The 16,406-nt window shown below is 31.3% G+C and overlaps 1 protein-coding gene across 7 annotated transcripts in view; it reads left to right on the top strand.

The window, feature by feature from the left end:
• Positions 1-16,406, top strand: part of LOC112327167 (ABC transporter B family member 25) — a 64,859-nt gene that overhangs the window by 17,915 nt on the left and 30,538 nt on the right. The window contains exons 2-18 of one of the 7 annotated variants that reach the window (XM_052447585.1): positions 11,151-11,208; positions 11,588-11,662; positions 11,751-11,786; positions 11,874-11,948; positions 12,062-12,186; positions 12,440-12,539; positions 12,632-12,803; positions 12,898-13,016; positions 13,624-13,734; positions 13,888-14,032; positions 14,131-14,263; positions 14,728-14,803; positions 14,896-14,961; positions 15,138-15,245; positions 15,440-15,547; positions 15,633-15,830; positions 15,962-16,365. The exons of 1 other annotated variant lie outside the window; for it this stretch is intronic. In XM_052447585.1, coding sequence (XP_052303545.1) covers positions 11,151-11,208; positions 11,588-11,662; positions 11,751-11,786; positions 11,874-11,948; positions 12,062-12,186; positions 12,440-12,539; positions 12,632-12,803; positions 12,898-13,016; positions 13,624-13,734; positions 13,888-14,032; positions 14,131-14,263; positions 14,728-14,803; positions 14,896-14,961; positions 15,138-15,245; positions 15,440-15,547; positions 15,633-15,830; positions 15,962-16,177 — 1,921 coding nt within the window. In that variant the 3' untranslated portion in view covers positions 16,178-16,365. Of the gene's footprint in view, positions 1-10,933; positions 11,209-11,587; positions 11,663-11,750; positions 11,787-11,873; positions 11,949-12,061; positions 12,187-12,439; positions 12,540-12,631; positions 12,804-12,897; positions 13,017-13,623; positions 13,735-13,887; positions 14,033-14,130; positions 14,264-14,727; positions 14,804-14,895; positions 14,962-15,137; positions 15,246-15,439; positions 15,548-15,632; positions 15,831-15,961; positions 16,366-16,406 lie in introns of those variants that run through there. 5 more of the 7 variants (XM_052447583.1, XM_052447590.1, XM_052447584.1 and 2 more) reach the window with 5 other exon arrangements.

Below are 16,406 nucleotides of genomic sequence, written 5' to 3'. Positions count from 1 at the left end.
ATGTTAATAGGTATGAGGCTTGGCATGGTGCTATGCGCGAGAAAATTCAGGCCTTGCGCTCTAACGACACATGGTTCTTGGTTCCTTTTCATCATTCGATGAATGTTGTTGCTAATCCATGGGTGTACAGGATAAAGCTTCATGTTGATGGCAGCACTAAGAGGTATAAGGCATGTCTAATTGCTAGAGGTTTTACTCAGCAAGAAGGCATTGATTACTCTTAAACTTTCAATCCTGTTATCAAGTAGTCGACCGTTAGATTAGTCTTTTCCATTGCGGTTTCGCATAATTGAAAGATACATCAGCTTGATATCCATAATGCCTTCCTCAATGACGTTCTTGATGAAGAGGTCTACATGAAACAACCCCTAGGTTTTGTTGACTCTACCCTTCCTTCTCATATATACAGATTGTATAAGTCATTATATGGTTTAAAATAGGCTCTGCAGGCTTGGTACACTCGTCTGAGTGAATTTCTGTTCTCTATCAGCTTTCATGCCTCCAAGGTTGACACCTCCTTATTTATCTTGTTTGTTGGTGCTGATATCTTATATCTTCTAGTTTATATTAATTATATTCTGCTTATAAGTAGTAACTTTACTATGCTTCACCGCCTAATACAGCTGCTGAGCTCAGAGTTCAAGCTTCGTGACTTAGGTGTCGTTCATTAATTTTTAGGTATTGAGGTTCAGTCCACCAGTATGGGTCTGATGTTATGGTAGCATAAGTATATTCTTGACATCCTCACTTAGGCTGGTATGACTTCTTGCAAACATGTTGATACTCCTATCTCTACCTCTAAAGTTACCATATTGCCAGATCCATTGTTTTTTTTATCCTACACAGTTTCATCAAACCATGGGTTCTCTTCATTATCTCAACTTTACGAGACTAAATATATGCTTTTTTGTTAATATAGTATGTCAGTTTATACATGCTCCTACATATTCTTATTGGGCTGTCGTAAAATGCATTATACATTATCTTCAAGGTACGACAACCTATGACTTATATATCACTCACAATTCATCTTTTGAGTTACATGGCTTTACGGATGCAGATTAGACAGGTAGTATTGATGATCATAAATCTACGGGTGGTTACCTTGTTTTCTTTTGTCAGACCCTGATTTCGTGGAAATCAGGTAAGCAAGGAACAATTGCTCGCTCCTCTACTGAAGTTGAGTATAAAGCTTTAACAGACGGCACTACTGAGGTTATCTAGCTTCAGTATTTATTTACAGATCTACAGATCTCTTCTATTTATGCTCATACCATTTGGAGTGATAATCTTGGTGCTACTTATTTATCTGTGAATCCTATCTTTCATTCTCGTACAAAACATGTTGAGGTTGATTATCATTTTATATGAGATAGGGTTGCGAAGAAAAAGATTCAAATTCGTTTTATCTCTTCCCAGAATCAACTTGTAGATATCTTCACTAAGCCATTTTATACTACTTCTTTTACTATTTTTCGCTTCAAGCTTCGGGTTGGTCCTCCACTCCCGTCTTGAAGGGGCATATTATAGAATGTATATATAAGAAATATTATAAGCACTATTCTAGTGTTGTAATCTTTACATTGACTATTGTATATTGCCCTACACATATAAATAGAAAAGAATTGGCTAACTAATAGATTAAGCCTCCTACTTCTTCTCAACTCTCCAAGTACATGTTGGTTGAGAACTTTTGAGGACAATTGCATGCACGAGTCTGCCATGATCAGTTAAAAATCAACTTCTAGAATAACTTGAATTTCCTTGCTTCACAACTTCTAGCTGTCAAAAAATTGTTTTTTAAAAATGGTTAATACGCATATTTTTTGTCAAATTAAAAGTAGGGTCTATTCATTTTTAAAGTTAAAATTTTATTGAAATTATTCTCCAACAGAAATTTTCTAACATGAAATATTAACATAATTAAAACAAATTATGAGTTAATCAAAAATTAATATCAAAAAATCATTAGTTGATATATAATATTTTCTTGTATCTTATATAGTGAAAAGTTAAAAAGATAAAACCTAGCTCTTAGAGCACTAAAGCTTTTAAAGAGAAGAGGACATAGGTGAACTAGGTTTTGAGTTTAATCAACACTCAGCTCGGCTAGGGCATTGGCTCCGAGGTCAAACCTAGTTTCATTGTAAAATAATTTTTTGGTTTGTAAAGAATTATTTCCTATTTATTTTAGGCTTAGACTTGGGTTTGGTGTAAGATATTTTTATAGCCCACACAAAATTATGTTTTGCTAGCCTAGTTTGTTTAGCTAGCCCATGAATAAATATTTTGAACCGTAACCTTTCACTTCTTTAATAATTTTTTTTTCAAAGAAAAAATGATAGTTTTTAAAGGAAAAAAAAAGTAAGGTTTTCTTTTTATACCGGATAATTAAATCAAAACAATGAGACCTAATTTTAGTAATTACTAGAATTAGTTTTGCTTTAGTTTTGGTTTCAAAAATCAGTATAAAAAGGGATTGAAAGGGAGATGCTCTACAATACTAAACAATACATTTTCTACCTTCTTTCCAACATTTGTTTGCTTTGTTTTCTTTAGTAATTCTAGAGCTTAGATTCAGATTTTTGTATAGATATTTTGAGGTTTGTTTTCATGGTTTATGGACTTTGATTAGTAGTGCAACTAATCAAGGTAATGTTACTAAAATCCGCCCTTCCAACTAATTGTAACCAATTTACTTGCACCAAGTGACTAAAGACAAATGATACAATCCTTGATAGCAACTTAATCTACATTTCTTTATATTCTAAGTTATTCAACAAATAAGTATATTAAACTATATGTCTAAGGTAGTTTGTATATTGTTTTTCTATGCATGCTTTCTTCATAAACTTATGGTTTTTTACCTTTAAAATTATAAAGCTATTTTGAATGTTTTAAGAGGGCATCATCATCATCATCATTCATTCCTTTCTTGAGTTATGCATCATCACCATCTTTAGTCAACTAGGAAGGATGTTTGTTCCTTCTTCCATTATATCTTCATCTAATAAGGTATCATCCACAGGGTCATTTTTTTTTTCAGTTGTGCATTTAATTCCATGAAGATGTTAGTTTAAGCCAATTTATGCTCTAAAATGATAGTTTGTTTTGTTAACAAGATGGTAATGTTGTCCTTAGGTTTGTTACCTTGTTCAATTATTAATGTGTTTGCGATAGGTTAAATTGTTTCCTTAGTTAGAGTGACTTTCTTAATTCTTTTAAAAGAAATATCCTTTTGTATTCCTTCAAAATAATCAAGGTTGTATTTTTTTATTATTATTGCTTGCATGCTATGTCTTTAATCTATTATTGTATTACTCATTTTCTTCATTTTAATTCTTTAATTGTTAGCCTATTTCATTGGACAATTTTATTGATATACCTCTTATTGTTATGTCTTTGTCCCTTGCCTTTCCCTTTTCAGATCATGGTAGGTAATTTCATTTAAACTTCCTTATCATCTTTACAATGTCCTTTTCCACTTTCCTATAAATATCCTTACGAATCTTCCTCTTAAGTTGTTCGGGATCTAAAGCAACCTTCTAAGTGGATAAAGATGATGTTTATATTAGAATCTTTCGCACTCTTTATGTCAAAGTCCTTTTATTGTATTGTTAGTAGTTTTAGTATAAGATTAGGCTCAATCCTACCTAGTATTGATCATGTGTGTGGTTGATCTTTAGTACCATGTGTTTGCAATTTGATAGGTGCTTGTCATTATTGATTGTCAACTAAATAACTGGTTTTTTTCTTATCGTAAATATTTGTTATCTTAGTATAGCATATGGTACAACACATATCAATTTTTGCCTTGAAGGTATAAGCTTTCAATTAATAATATAATACACAACACAATCAATTAACCATTGTAAATTTAACAATTTCAAAAGTACATTTAATTAAATAATAGGTCAGGGAGTGTAAATCTCTTATCTTAACTCCTATTATCCAAGTTCTCTAGAAGTTACGTTTCGTCCCGAACGCTTCTCCAACTACTCCATATAACAATCATTATCACTCATACATTCTAATTTAAATTTCACCCGTATTTTTTTCCATACAACACATCCAAACACAAGTTCACAATCAATTTACATTGTACAATTGCACATAATTCCTTAATCCTCTACATGTATCTATTCCAATAATTCATCACTCATACACATAATTTTCTTAACATGTCTTACAATATATTTTATGTTATCTCGACATGCCTTAATCTAACAAAACCCTTAGATTTAATCATTTATATTTATATCAAAGGCCACCAATATTTCAAGAACAAAATCACTACCATCATTAATTGCCACAATAATTTTCATGATATGTATACACTCACTTACATAATAAATATACTTCACAAATAAAATTTGTTAATCATTTAACCATATATGTATTCTCAATTCTTATAACATGCATGCAAGGGCAAGATGAGCTTAATATACTCATTAAAATCAAATTATCATGCATTTAAATCAGTTTATATTCATCAACTAACACTATCTTGTAAATAATTAGAAATGGCAAATCATGATTGGTTTAGTCTAACCAAACCAAAATACTATTCTATGTTTAGCTCATAACTAAAGTTATAGAACTTGATTTTGAGAGTGACTTACTTCTTCCGCAAACTAATATATAAAGCCACAATCTTGTTGAAGAGAAAAGAACTCATGTATGTCGTTTACACACCTAAAATCACCCATTACAATAATATACACAATTTGTCCAGTAAGACACAATTTAACCCTTCTTTATTTTTTAGCTCATATTTATAGCTTTATAGCTCCAAATTAAGAAAAAACCAGTTTGATTTAAAATATAAAATCCTAACTATAACTTTCATATAAGAAAGAAAACATAGTTCTACCTTTTACATATCCAAAACCACACATTACAGAAGCATATAAGATTTGTTCAATAGTTTGACCGGTCTTTAGTTTTTAACTCATATCCGAATTTCTATAGCTCCAATTTAATCAAAACTAATTTCATTGGAAAGATAACATCCATATCTATAACTTTTATAAGGAACCAATTTCAAATTTCATCATTTTCAAGTTCAAGTTTTAGCTAGTAGTCAACTAATAAAATTGCTATAATTTTCTTTTTATTTTTTCCATAGTTAACATGGTAACCATTAGTTTTTCATGCTCAAGAACATCACCTATAATGATTTTTAACATTCTAAACAGTTAATTCAAAAATCATCAACTCAAATCAAAATCCCATAAACTAACATTTCTTCAAAACCTTAAATAAGTGCAATAAAATTCAAATAAAGGGTTTAACATCACTTACCCAAACAAAATTAAGAAAAAATTTGCAAGATATCAACCATTTTTTTCTTCTCTCTACAATTTCTTCTTTCTTACTCTTCATTTTTCATAGTCATTTCTCCTTTTCCTTTCCAAATTCTCTCCAATCTTGTGTTTTCTTCACAAATCATCAAGAATTATTCTTGGATTTTTCACTTCAAGAAGGAATTTTTGAGAATTTATAGAGAAAATAGAAAGTCTTTATCTTTTTTTTTTCTTCATAGTTGTTCACTTGACTGTTATAAAGGGAGATAGTAATGAATTTTCACTTGTTTACAAAAATGTCCTTCCTTTATGCCTTTAATTAATTTTCGTGCAAGTTACCCTAGCTTCTAACCTAATTAATAAGGTATTTTCAAACTCCGATTGAGCTGAAATTTTTAAGCAAGATCAAAATGTCAAAAAACTCCATGAAAAAGTCCAGCCCTATCTGACACTTGAATTGAAATTTATACATGATAGCATAAAATTAGTTAGTTTGTGATTTTCTCATCAAAAATCTAAATTTTCATATTATTTCATTTCATAAATCATATAAATCATTCCTCTAAATCCTTGAGACCATTTTCATATTCTCATAATATTTTTATTTATCTTTTTATTATTTATTTCATTTACAAACTTGTTACCCTTTCACGGTAACTCTATCAAAAAATTTTAACGGATGCTCACACTATAACTCTTTTATGTTCTTTTATACCATTCTTTATGATTCTTATTCTTTATTACCATGTTAATTTCTTGAAATCATTTTCTCATTTTTACTTGTTCTTTTATTCATTGAAACTTATTAACGGTTTCACTAACATTACGCATTTTAATTGAAGATTTGTAACCCTCAATTTAACTTCAACAATACCTTTTAAATTTTTTTTATAAAGATCATTATCTTCATTTCATTTCACATCACATTAATTATTTCTTTCATCATTTTTTCATTTTTTGTTTAATCCCAAACTTCCATTAGCTTACTATCAATGGTCCTGCTTTTTATACGGAGGTTTACCTGGGTCATTGAATCGAATGGTTTTAATAACTTTGGCCAATTAAATAATATGAATAAAAAATAAATTGATAAAAAAATTGACAACAACATACTTTTTTGCTAAATCAAGATAATCTCAACAAAAACAAATTGAATAAAACTATGAAGTTTAATCATCAAACAATCCAATGTTGAAGGGCAAGATGATCAAGATCGTTTTCAATATTTGTCAAAAAAAAATCCAATAGAAAGCAAATAAAAAAACCAACAGAGCCCAATCTAAAATCTAATAAATGTTGAAGGATAAAACCAAAAACACATGAGCTTAAAAAAAAAACAAAAAAAACAAGCGAACCTAAGTGAATCTTCTAAACCTAAGTTAATCAAGAAGCCTAATCTAAAATCTAATAAATGCTCAATGATGAAACTGAAAAAACATGAGCTTCAAAACAAGAAGAAAAAAAACCAAACCTGAGTGAATCTCTTAAAAAAAAAAAAAAATGGCCACCAGCTGCTGGCCACATGAAAAGATTAAAACATCATTATGAAAGTCAGGGTATTGGCAATGGACGACCTCTCACGCGCTCCCAAAAAGGCATTGGGGGCATCCACGCGCACATACATGCAACAATTTTTTTCATTACTTGAAATATTTGATAAATTACGAAGCAACTCCTAATTGAAATTCAAAAATACATAAAAATCATAATGAAAAGATGAAAATACACTTTCACACAATCTTAGTTTTTTTTTATTATAATGTCAAATATATCTTTTTAATGTATTAGAAAAAAAACTGAAAAAACCCCTCTTTGCAAGTTTAATATTTTCTTACTTTTAAAGGCATTCACATCATTTTAGTATGAAAAAAAAATTTAAAAGACAAAAACACTCTTTGAAAAAAGCTATATATTTATTTGTTTTTAAAGATAACAAAGTCATTTCACTCTACAAAAAGAAATGTACATACCATTTTATAATCAATCAATTTAATAATGACTCATGGATCCCGTAATAGAACTTATAAAAAATATATGACAAAAAGGAGCGGCATGATAGAACTTATAACTTAAGTATTCTAGAAAATATAATAAAGTAGTTATTGTACCTCTTATTCAAATTCAAATTGAATAGTTACATCCTAACCAAACAAAATCAGAAAATTGTATAAAAAATCTTATTTAAGCTATTGAAATTAACACAATCTATGAATTGGTTAGCATTGTATTTGAGTATACCAAATCTTGGTTTCAACATAATTTTCAAAAAATAAAATACTTTTTCAATAATCAAAGTACTTATGTTTAGAAAACTCATGGTTAGACGGCCGTTATTATATGATTTCTTAGCCTATACATAATAATTATCCTTGATCATCAAAGATAATTAATATTGTTGATCAACTTAAAATAAAATTAAGCAAAAATAGTAAAAATAACATACCATAAGCGAAAATTATATAAAAAAAAGTGTAAATAATAAAATTAACAAACCATGAATAAAAATTATCAGTAGTAATACAATGAAAGTAATGACTTATATTTTAGAAGCAAGTTAATGTAATAACATATATAAAAAAAACTGTAAATTTATACTTCAACTCATAATTAAACAAACAATTTTCAAATTATTTCTAGTAATACATGTACTCACATAAATAGACTAGTTTCGCTCTATTTTTTTCATAAGTGAAACTGATATTGATTAAAAATAGTCCCTAAATCTTGCATAAATTTCATGAAGATATCAGTTTAAGCCAATTTATGCTCTAAAATGATAGTTTGTTTTGTTAACAAGATGGTAATGTTGTCCTTAGGTTTGTTTCCTTGTTCAACTATTAACATGTTTGCAATAGGTTAATTTTTGTCCTTAGTTAGAGTGACTTTCTTGATTCTTTTAAAAGAAATATCCCTTTTCTATTCCTTTTAAATAATCTAGGCTATTTTTTTTATTATTGCTTGCATGCTATGTCTTTAAGCTATTATTGTATTACTCATTTTCTTCATTTTAATTCTTTAATTGTGAGCCTATTTTATTGGAAAACTTTATTGATATACCCGCTTATTGTTATGTCTTTGTCCCTTGCCTTTCTTTTTTCAGATCATGGTTGGTAATTTCATTTAAACTTCCTTATCATCTTTACAGTATCATTTTTCACTTTCCTATAAATTTTCTTATGAATCTTCCTCTTGCGTTGTTTGGGATCTAAAACAACCTTCTAAGTGGATGAAAATTATGTTTATATTAGAATCTTTCACACTCTTTATGTCAAAGTCCTTTTATTGTATTTTTAGTAGTTTTAGTATAAGATTAGGCTTAATTCTATCTAATATTGATCATGTGTGTGGTAGCCTAATCTAAAATCAAATAAATGTTCAATGCTAAAACTGAAAAAACATGAGCTTAAAAACAAGAAGAAAAAAAAACCAAACCCGAGTGAATCTCTTAAACCTAGGTTATTCCCTAAAACTCGCAATTCATTAAATCTCAAACCTGACTCAACTAAGAAGTTCAATTCCCAACCAATTTAATATTGAAGGATAAAACTTAGAAAAATATCCATGTGCACATACATGCAACAATTTTTTTCATTACTTCAAATATATGATAAATTAGAAAGCAACTCCTAATTGAAATTCAAAAAATACATAAAAATCATAATGAAAAGATGAAAATACCCTTTCACACCAATCTTAGTTTTTTTTTTTATTATAATGTCAAATATATCTTTTTAATGTATTAGAAAAAAAATGAAAAAAGTACCCCTCTTTGCAAGTTTAATATTTTTTTATTTTTAAAGGCATTCACATCATTTTAGTATGAAGACAAAATTCAAAAGACAAAAACACTCTTTAACAAAAGCTATATATTTATTTGTTTTTAAGGGTAACAAAGTCATTTTACTCTACAAAAAGAAATGTACAGACCAATTTATAGTCAAATAATGACTTATGAATCCCGTAATAGAACTTATAAAAAATATGTGACAAAAAGTAGCGGCATGATAGAACTTATAACTTAACTTAAGTATACCAAATCTTGGTTTCAACATAATTTTCAAAAAATTAAATACTTTTTCAATAATCAAAGTACTTATGTTTAGAAAACCCATGGTTAAACGGTCGTTATTATATGATTTCTTAGCCTATACATAATAATTATCCTTGATCATCAAAGGATCAACTTAAAATAAAATTAAGCAAAGCAGTAAAAATGACATACCATGAGCGAAAATTATAAAAAAAGTGTAAATAATAAAATTAACAAACCATGAATAAAAATTATAAGTAGTAAAACAATGAACGTAATGAATAATATTTTAGAAGCAAGTTAATGTAATAACATATATAAAAAAAATTGTAAATTTATACTTCAACTCATAATTAAACAAACAATTTTCAAATTATTTCTACTAATACATGTACTCACATAAATAGAGTTTTGCTCTATTTTTTTCATAAGTAAAACTAATATTGATTAAAAATAGACTCTAAATCTTGCAGATAAAATATATTATTAACGTTAACAAAAGCTCTAAAAAGAGTGGGAAAATTGTTGTGTTAAGGGTGTTTGGAAGTGTAGTAGCGGTTGTTTTTTAAAGTACTTTTCATTTCAAAACAAATTAAAATGATGTTTTTTTATTTTTTTTAAACATCAAAATAATCTGAAAATATTAAAAATATATTAATTTAAAATAAAAAATAAAAAAATTAAAAAAATTTTTAAAAAGCTTTTCGACCGCACTGTGCTTTGCCAATTCTCTCTCGGCTGCAACTTGGCTTGATTTTGGAGGCTTTTAGTTGGAATTCGCTTTCTCTTCTCTTGGCTTCGGATGGCTAAGCTTTTTATGTGTGCTGTTTCTTTACTCTGATACACCTTGTCTTATGTGTGCCTTTTTTCCCGTTTCTTTTTCATACTTTGCTCTCCGCATGCAGCAAGCTGCTTTTAGCTTTCCACGTTTTCTTTTGAGGAAATATATATATATATTTTACCTGCGTTTCATTTCTTCCACTTGCCATTTTTTAGAAATAAAAAGAAAAAAAGATTGCTTAAACATATCAAACCCTTCTTCCTCCCTGTCTATGTCTATTGGAATATAAATGGAGGTTGATATGTAAGATCTAAATAGGTGCTTACTATTTTCAGCTTTTATTATTTAGGGAGCATGTAATTCATCCTTCATTTCTTTTCTCTTTTTTTTTATTAGAAATTAATCTTTATAATTTATTTTGATGTATTTTTTATAGGATTATCATGGTAAATACATATAAAATTAAGACAGCAAATCCAAACACATTCCGAGCTTGAGTTGAATTCTTGAGCCATTCACAAAGTTTACTTTATAAGAAATACCAAGACCTTTCCTTAAGAACCTGTCCCATGAACCCAACTCCTCCTGATGCTAAGCTTCTAATTCAAGAAAAAAATCTATACTGATTGCAGAAGAGTCTTAGTAATAATTATTTTTTATTAGAAAAAATACATTCGTGATAATTGCCAAGTATACAATTTCAAAATGGTTTTGTCTTCAGATAATTTATTTATTTATTTTTGTCAATTTGGAATATATTTTAACCGCGACTTCCTAACAGAACCAATAGAAGGGACGAACTTGTTAAGCAAGGGAAATTAACAGAACTTTGAATGATGGTGACTGGTTTATAAATTTATAAGAAAGACCAAGACCTTTGTCCCATGAACCCAACTCCTCCTAGTCCTAGCTGATGCTAAGCTTATAAATCAAGAAAAAAAAATTATACTGATTGCAAAAAAATTATACTGTTATATATGTATCATATCATACATATATAACAAACAGTCTTTGAGTCACCCTTGATGGACAGGTTTGGAGGAGTGAATGGTGCTGGTGGTGGTGAAAGAACACCTCTTCTTGGTCAAGGAGTAGGCTTCCTTTATTTTGTGCTTTCTTTTTGCATGCAATCTTCAGCTACGGAGTACATGATACCATTTCTGCTCATTGTTTTGGTCAATAGTTCTACTTATAATGTTCAAGACTTGACTTCGTTTTGAACCTTTCTATACTTAAATTCATCTAGATCATGTTTCCATCTATATAATCTAACAAAAACTGTATCTGGGTCATTTCTTCTGCTTAACAACAAGTGTTTGTTATTTTTGGTTTCAGTTTTCATCACTTGCCCTCTTTAGCTGTTTGTTTCCAAGAAATTGTTCAGAATTTAAATATTTCCATGGCTTACTCGCATTTCGTAGCTATGTTTTTTTTTTTTTGTCCTTGAATTCTTATGCTTTATAATTGAAGGGAGGAAGAAAGGGGAATAATAGTGCATCTGAAAACAATCAGTTCCCAGACCTTGAGCATGGAGATGCAGTGCCAGTAAGTGCATTTCCTGTTAGCTTCTTTGAATTCATGTCCTAGTGGTCGATTGCTAACATGCTGCCAACTCTATTTATGAAATCTTCAGGCTGCAAATGTGGGATTTGGTCGGGTATTTTCACTTGTAAGTGCTAACGTGGTGTTTCTGGCTGGAAGAATAATATTATGGCTATACAAATGTTGATCTTGATAAGCTTGTCTCGTCATATAGGCAAAGCCTGATGCAGGAAAGCTGATAATTGCTACGCTAGCTCTGCTGATTGCATCCACATCAAATATACTGATTGTGCGTATCTTCTGCGATTCTAGATTCTTTATTGAGTTTACAATGAATTTCTCTGATATTCAGGCGTTATTGTTTGTTGGGTTATGATAACCTTTGGGTTGTTATTTCTGCAGCCTAAATTTGGTGGGAAGATAATAGACATTGTGTCAGGAGATAAAGAAACACCTGAACAGAAAGCTGAAGGTTTACGTGCTGTCAACAGCACCATACTAGAAATCTTTCTCGTTGTCATAGTTGGGTATGGCTGGTGGTGTTATCCTTGGCTTTTTTATTCTTTTGCTTTATAATAGTAAAAGGCTTACCTCATCCGGTTGCTTCACAGATAGACAACCTGCTTAATTCTGCTTCCTTGTCATATTATAGACAGATATTGTCTTAATGCATTGGTGGTCTGGCTCTAATTGTTTCATCTGTTAAGAGATAGAATTCATGATGATTTTTGTGGATTTTCAAGGGGTTTATTAATCTCAATCGACTGTTTCTTCATCTAGTTCGGTTTGCACAGCACTCAGAACATGGTTGATTTCTTCCACTAGTGAAAGGGTTGTTGCTCGGTTGAGAAAGAATTTATTTAATCACCTTATTAACCAGGTAAAAGATTACTACGGTAGGAGTTCTTTACAGTATTCTCTCTAACTCACCATGCTCTACTGGCTACACTTAATGGTTGGTGAATTTTGCAGGAGATAGCCTTCTTTGATGTGACTAGAACAGGAGAGCTACTGAGCAGGTTATCTGAAGATACACAGATCATAAAAAATGCTGCAACCTCAAATCTTTCTGAGGCCCTAAGAAATGTATCAACAGCACTTATTGGTCTTGGCTTCATGCTTGCGACATCGTGGAAGTTAACTTGTAAGCATTTAATTATTGGACTGGTAGTATGCGAACGTCACTTTTCAAGAGTCCATGGTGCTCATCACGGGCTTTTTTATTCATTTACTCTTAGTGTTGGCTTTGGTGGTTGTGCCGGCTATTTCTGTTGCTGTGAGTCAATTTAGCCGCTTCCTTCGTGAAATTTCTCACAAGACTCAAGCTGCAGCTGCTGCTTCTGCTTCAATTGCTGAGGTATATTTTTTCAATTAAAATTGTGATTATCACCTGTTGAACATAGAAAATTGATGAGGGATTACGTAATCCATTGATCAATATTTCTTCAAGCGATAGTCTGGATTTTCATAAGATTTAAGAATTGCAAAATGATGAATGAGATGGTATGAACATGGTGATACATAGTCTTTTTCACCGCTAAAGTACTCTACAAATATGATACTGTGATCCCGATGGAATACCCTGCAATGACCAGTTAAATGCTTTTCCCTGCAAATGCTGAACATGTAAATTGATGTAAAATTATGCTAAAAGGTCATTCATAGTGGGAGTAAATGCTAAGATCTTGAAGGAAGATTAGGTCACATAAATGATATATAGGAAAGTTTTTAGCATGATAACTTTTCCTTCGTTCTTTTTCCTTTATGGTGTGAAAATTTATTATGATTACAATGCAAAGGGTCTCTTTGCATATTACTTTACTGAAATGCTACTAGAAACTGTCTACTGTGAAATCTTGAGCAAGGATGATATCCTCTCAATATGTGGTTTTTGTGCTATAAGTTACATATTATATTTGGCATCCTGTTGGAAATCACATGTGAACTGTATCATTGGTGCTTAGGAATCTTTCGGCGCTATACGAACAGTCAGATCTTTTGCACAAGAAGGTTATGAGAGTTCACGCTATTCTGAGAAAGTTGATGAGACATTGAAGCTTGGACTTAAGCAAGCTGTAAGCTCCTTTGTCTTGTTTGATCTACTCTTCAAACTCACCTGAACATACACTCTACACACCCCCATCCAACAACAAAATAAAAATAATAATAAATAGATCATCATGTCCTTGTTTACATGGATCTTCTGATCTACCTGCTTACTGGTACAGAAAATGGTTGGGCTCTTCTTTGGAGGTCTAAATGCAGCATCAACCCTCTCAGTGATCATAGTAGTGATATATGGAGCTAACTTGACAATCACAGGATCTATGACCACTGGTGCTCTTACATCCTTCATTCTCTACAGCCTCACAGGTAATTATTACCTAATTTGGGCAATTGGTTTTGATGGTTTCACATTATCAATATCGAAATCTCTGAGCTACAGTTTAATGGTCTAATTTTACTTGCAGTTGGTGGCTCTATATCCGGCTTGTCAGGATTATACACCGAAGCAATGAAAGCTGCGGGAGCCAGCAGGAGGGTTTTCCAGCTTCTAGATCGTGTTTCTTCCATGCTCAAGTCAGGAAATAAGTGTCCTTTAAGGTTAGTCGTGAGATTCTCGTTCCTCTGATATGCCTGTGAATGATTCCATGAGTTAACCATGCTTGTTAACAATTGAGAATAAGATATAAAATATGCTGAACAGCAATCCTGTTTTGAGAGTGCCAATCAGGCCATTACCTATCTGTGGAGTCTGGACTAAGAATCATTTTGCTCATCCATCATTCTTGCTTTTTGGGAAGCAATTGAATATGAAATTATGAATTTCAGGAGTTACCATGGAAATTGCTTAATCATCATCTAATCAAGTAAATTCTTTTTAACTCTTTATTCCGGATCATGGCTATAGTTTCTCAATCAAGATCGTCATCATCTTGCTGGTTTGTGTGAAAAAAAAACAAATATCACATGAAAAAAACAAAGATTATAAAATCCATGCATGTTAATTGTGACTTGAAAACGAGAAGGAATTTCTCAAGTGATAATTCGTTTTCCTTCTATTCTAGTGAGCAAGTCGGTGATGTGGAATTCGATGATGTCTGGTTTGCCTATCCATCTCGTCCTAACCATATGGTTCTCCAGGTAAATTAGCTTCCCTTAACTACCTCTCAGATGTTACTATTTGTTCATGCCATATCCTGATCATAAAACTGGATACATTCTTTCAATTACAGGGAATAACATTGAAACTGCAGCCTGGCTCAAAAGTTGCTCTTGTTGGCCCGAGCGGTGGAGGAAAAGTACTACCATTCCTTTCCTTTTTTCTATTCTTTTAAGAAATATACTGAGTTCTTATGCTGCTTCAGTATTTATACAGAAAATTCCAATTGGAGTGCTTATAGACTAAGTTTGAGGTTTGAAACATAAAGTTGAACGTCACATGCCTCTTATGCTTATATTATTTTGCATGTTGCAGACCACAATAGCAAACTTGATTGAAAGGTTTTATGACCCAATCAAAGGAAAGGTTCTCTTAAATGGAGTTCCTCTAGTAGAAATATCACACGAACATCTACACAGGAAGGTAATTTTCATTTTCCCTTTTCATGTCAGTTAGGAAAAACAAAAGTGATATATATTCTTTGTTTCTCCCTGACATGAGATGCTCGTATAAATTTTAGATATGCTTGATTAGTTTTTTGTTTCATAACTTGGTTCTTTTATGGTCTAGAGATTTTCTATCCATAATAGACACAGCCCTTTATTGTATGTGTACAGATCAGTATAGTGAGCCAGGAGCCTGTTCTTTTCAACTGCTCTATAGAGCAGAATATAGCCTATGGGTGTGAGGGTAAAGTCAGTAGCATGGATATAGAAAATGCAGCGGTAAGTTTTCTACCTCTTCTAACTTGCCACACAATTCCTCTAACTTTAACTTTCAGCTTTAGCTAACGTAACGTCGATATTGCAGAAAATGGCCAATGCACATGATTTCATATCAAAATTCCCAGATAAATATCAAACTTTCGTAGGAGAACGTGGGCTAAGACTTTCAGGTGGTCAGAAACAGAGGGTAGCAATTGCTAGAGCCATACTGATGAACCCAAGGATCCTCCTCCTTGATGAAGCGACTAGTGCTTTGGATGCTGAAAGTGAATATCTAGTGCAGGTCAGTTTGCATGATCACAACCTAAACAGTCTTCGTTTTGGTTTCCTAGATTTTTTTTCCAAAATCTTGATGCCATTTATTTCCCACATAATTTTTTTACTAGTTATGATCTCATAGTGGAAATTTTGCAGGATGCCATGGATTCTCTAATGAAGGGAAGGACTGTTCTAGTTATAGCCCACAGGTTATCAACTGTTCAAAGTGCGGACATTGTGGCAGTTGTTTCTGATGGTCAGATAGTGGAGAGGGGCACTCATGAAGAGCTCCTTAGCAAGGATGGGGTCTACACTGCACTAGTGAAGAGACAACTACAAGGACCAAAACAGAAGTGTAGTTCGAAACCCTAAAATATGAACCATGAACGTGGTGGTGAAAGTGAACCTACGAAGCTCTATAGTTAATATATCAGAAGAACATGTTAATTTATCAAATCGAATCAAAATGATTTGCCAAGATAATCCATAGCTGACATTTCATTTATGCCTATTCAGGCATTTGGATTAGCATACTGATTCATCAAAATTATTAGAGAAAATCATGTGTCCTCGATCGTTTAAAAGTGAACATCTTCGAATT

The sequence above is a fragment of the Populus trichocarpa genome, chromosome 15 (genome assembly GCF_000002775.5).
Source record: "Populus trichocarpa isolate Nisqually-1 chromosome 15, P.trichocarpa_v4.1, whole genome shotgun sequence".
Lineage (NCBI taxonomy): Eukaryota > Viridiplantae > Streptophyta > Magnoliopsida > Malpighiales > Salicaceae > Populus > Populus trichocarpa.
This window is presented reverse-complemented; position numbering and strand designations above follow the sequence as displayed.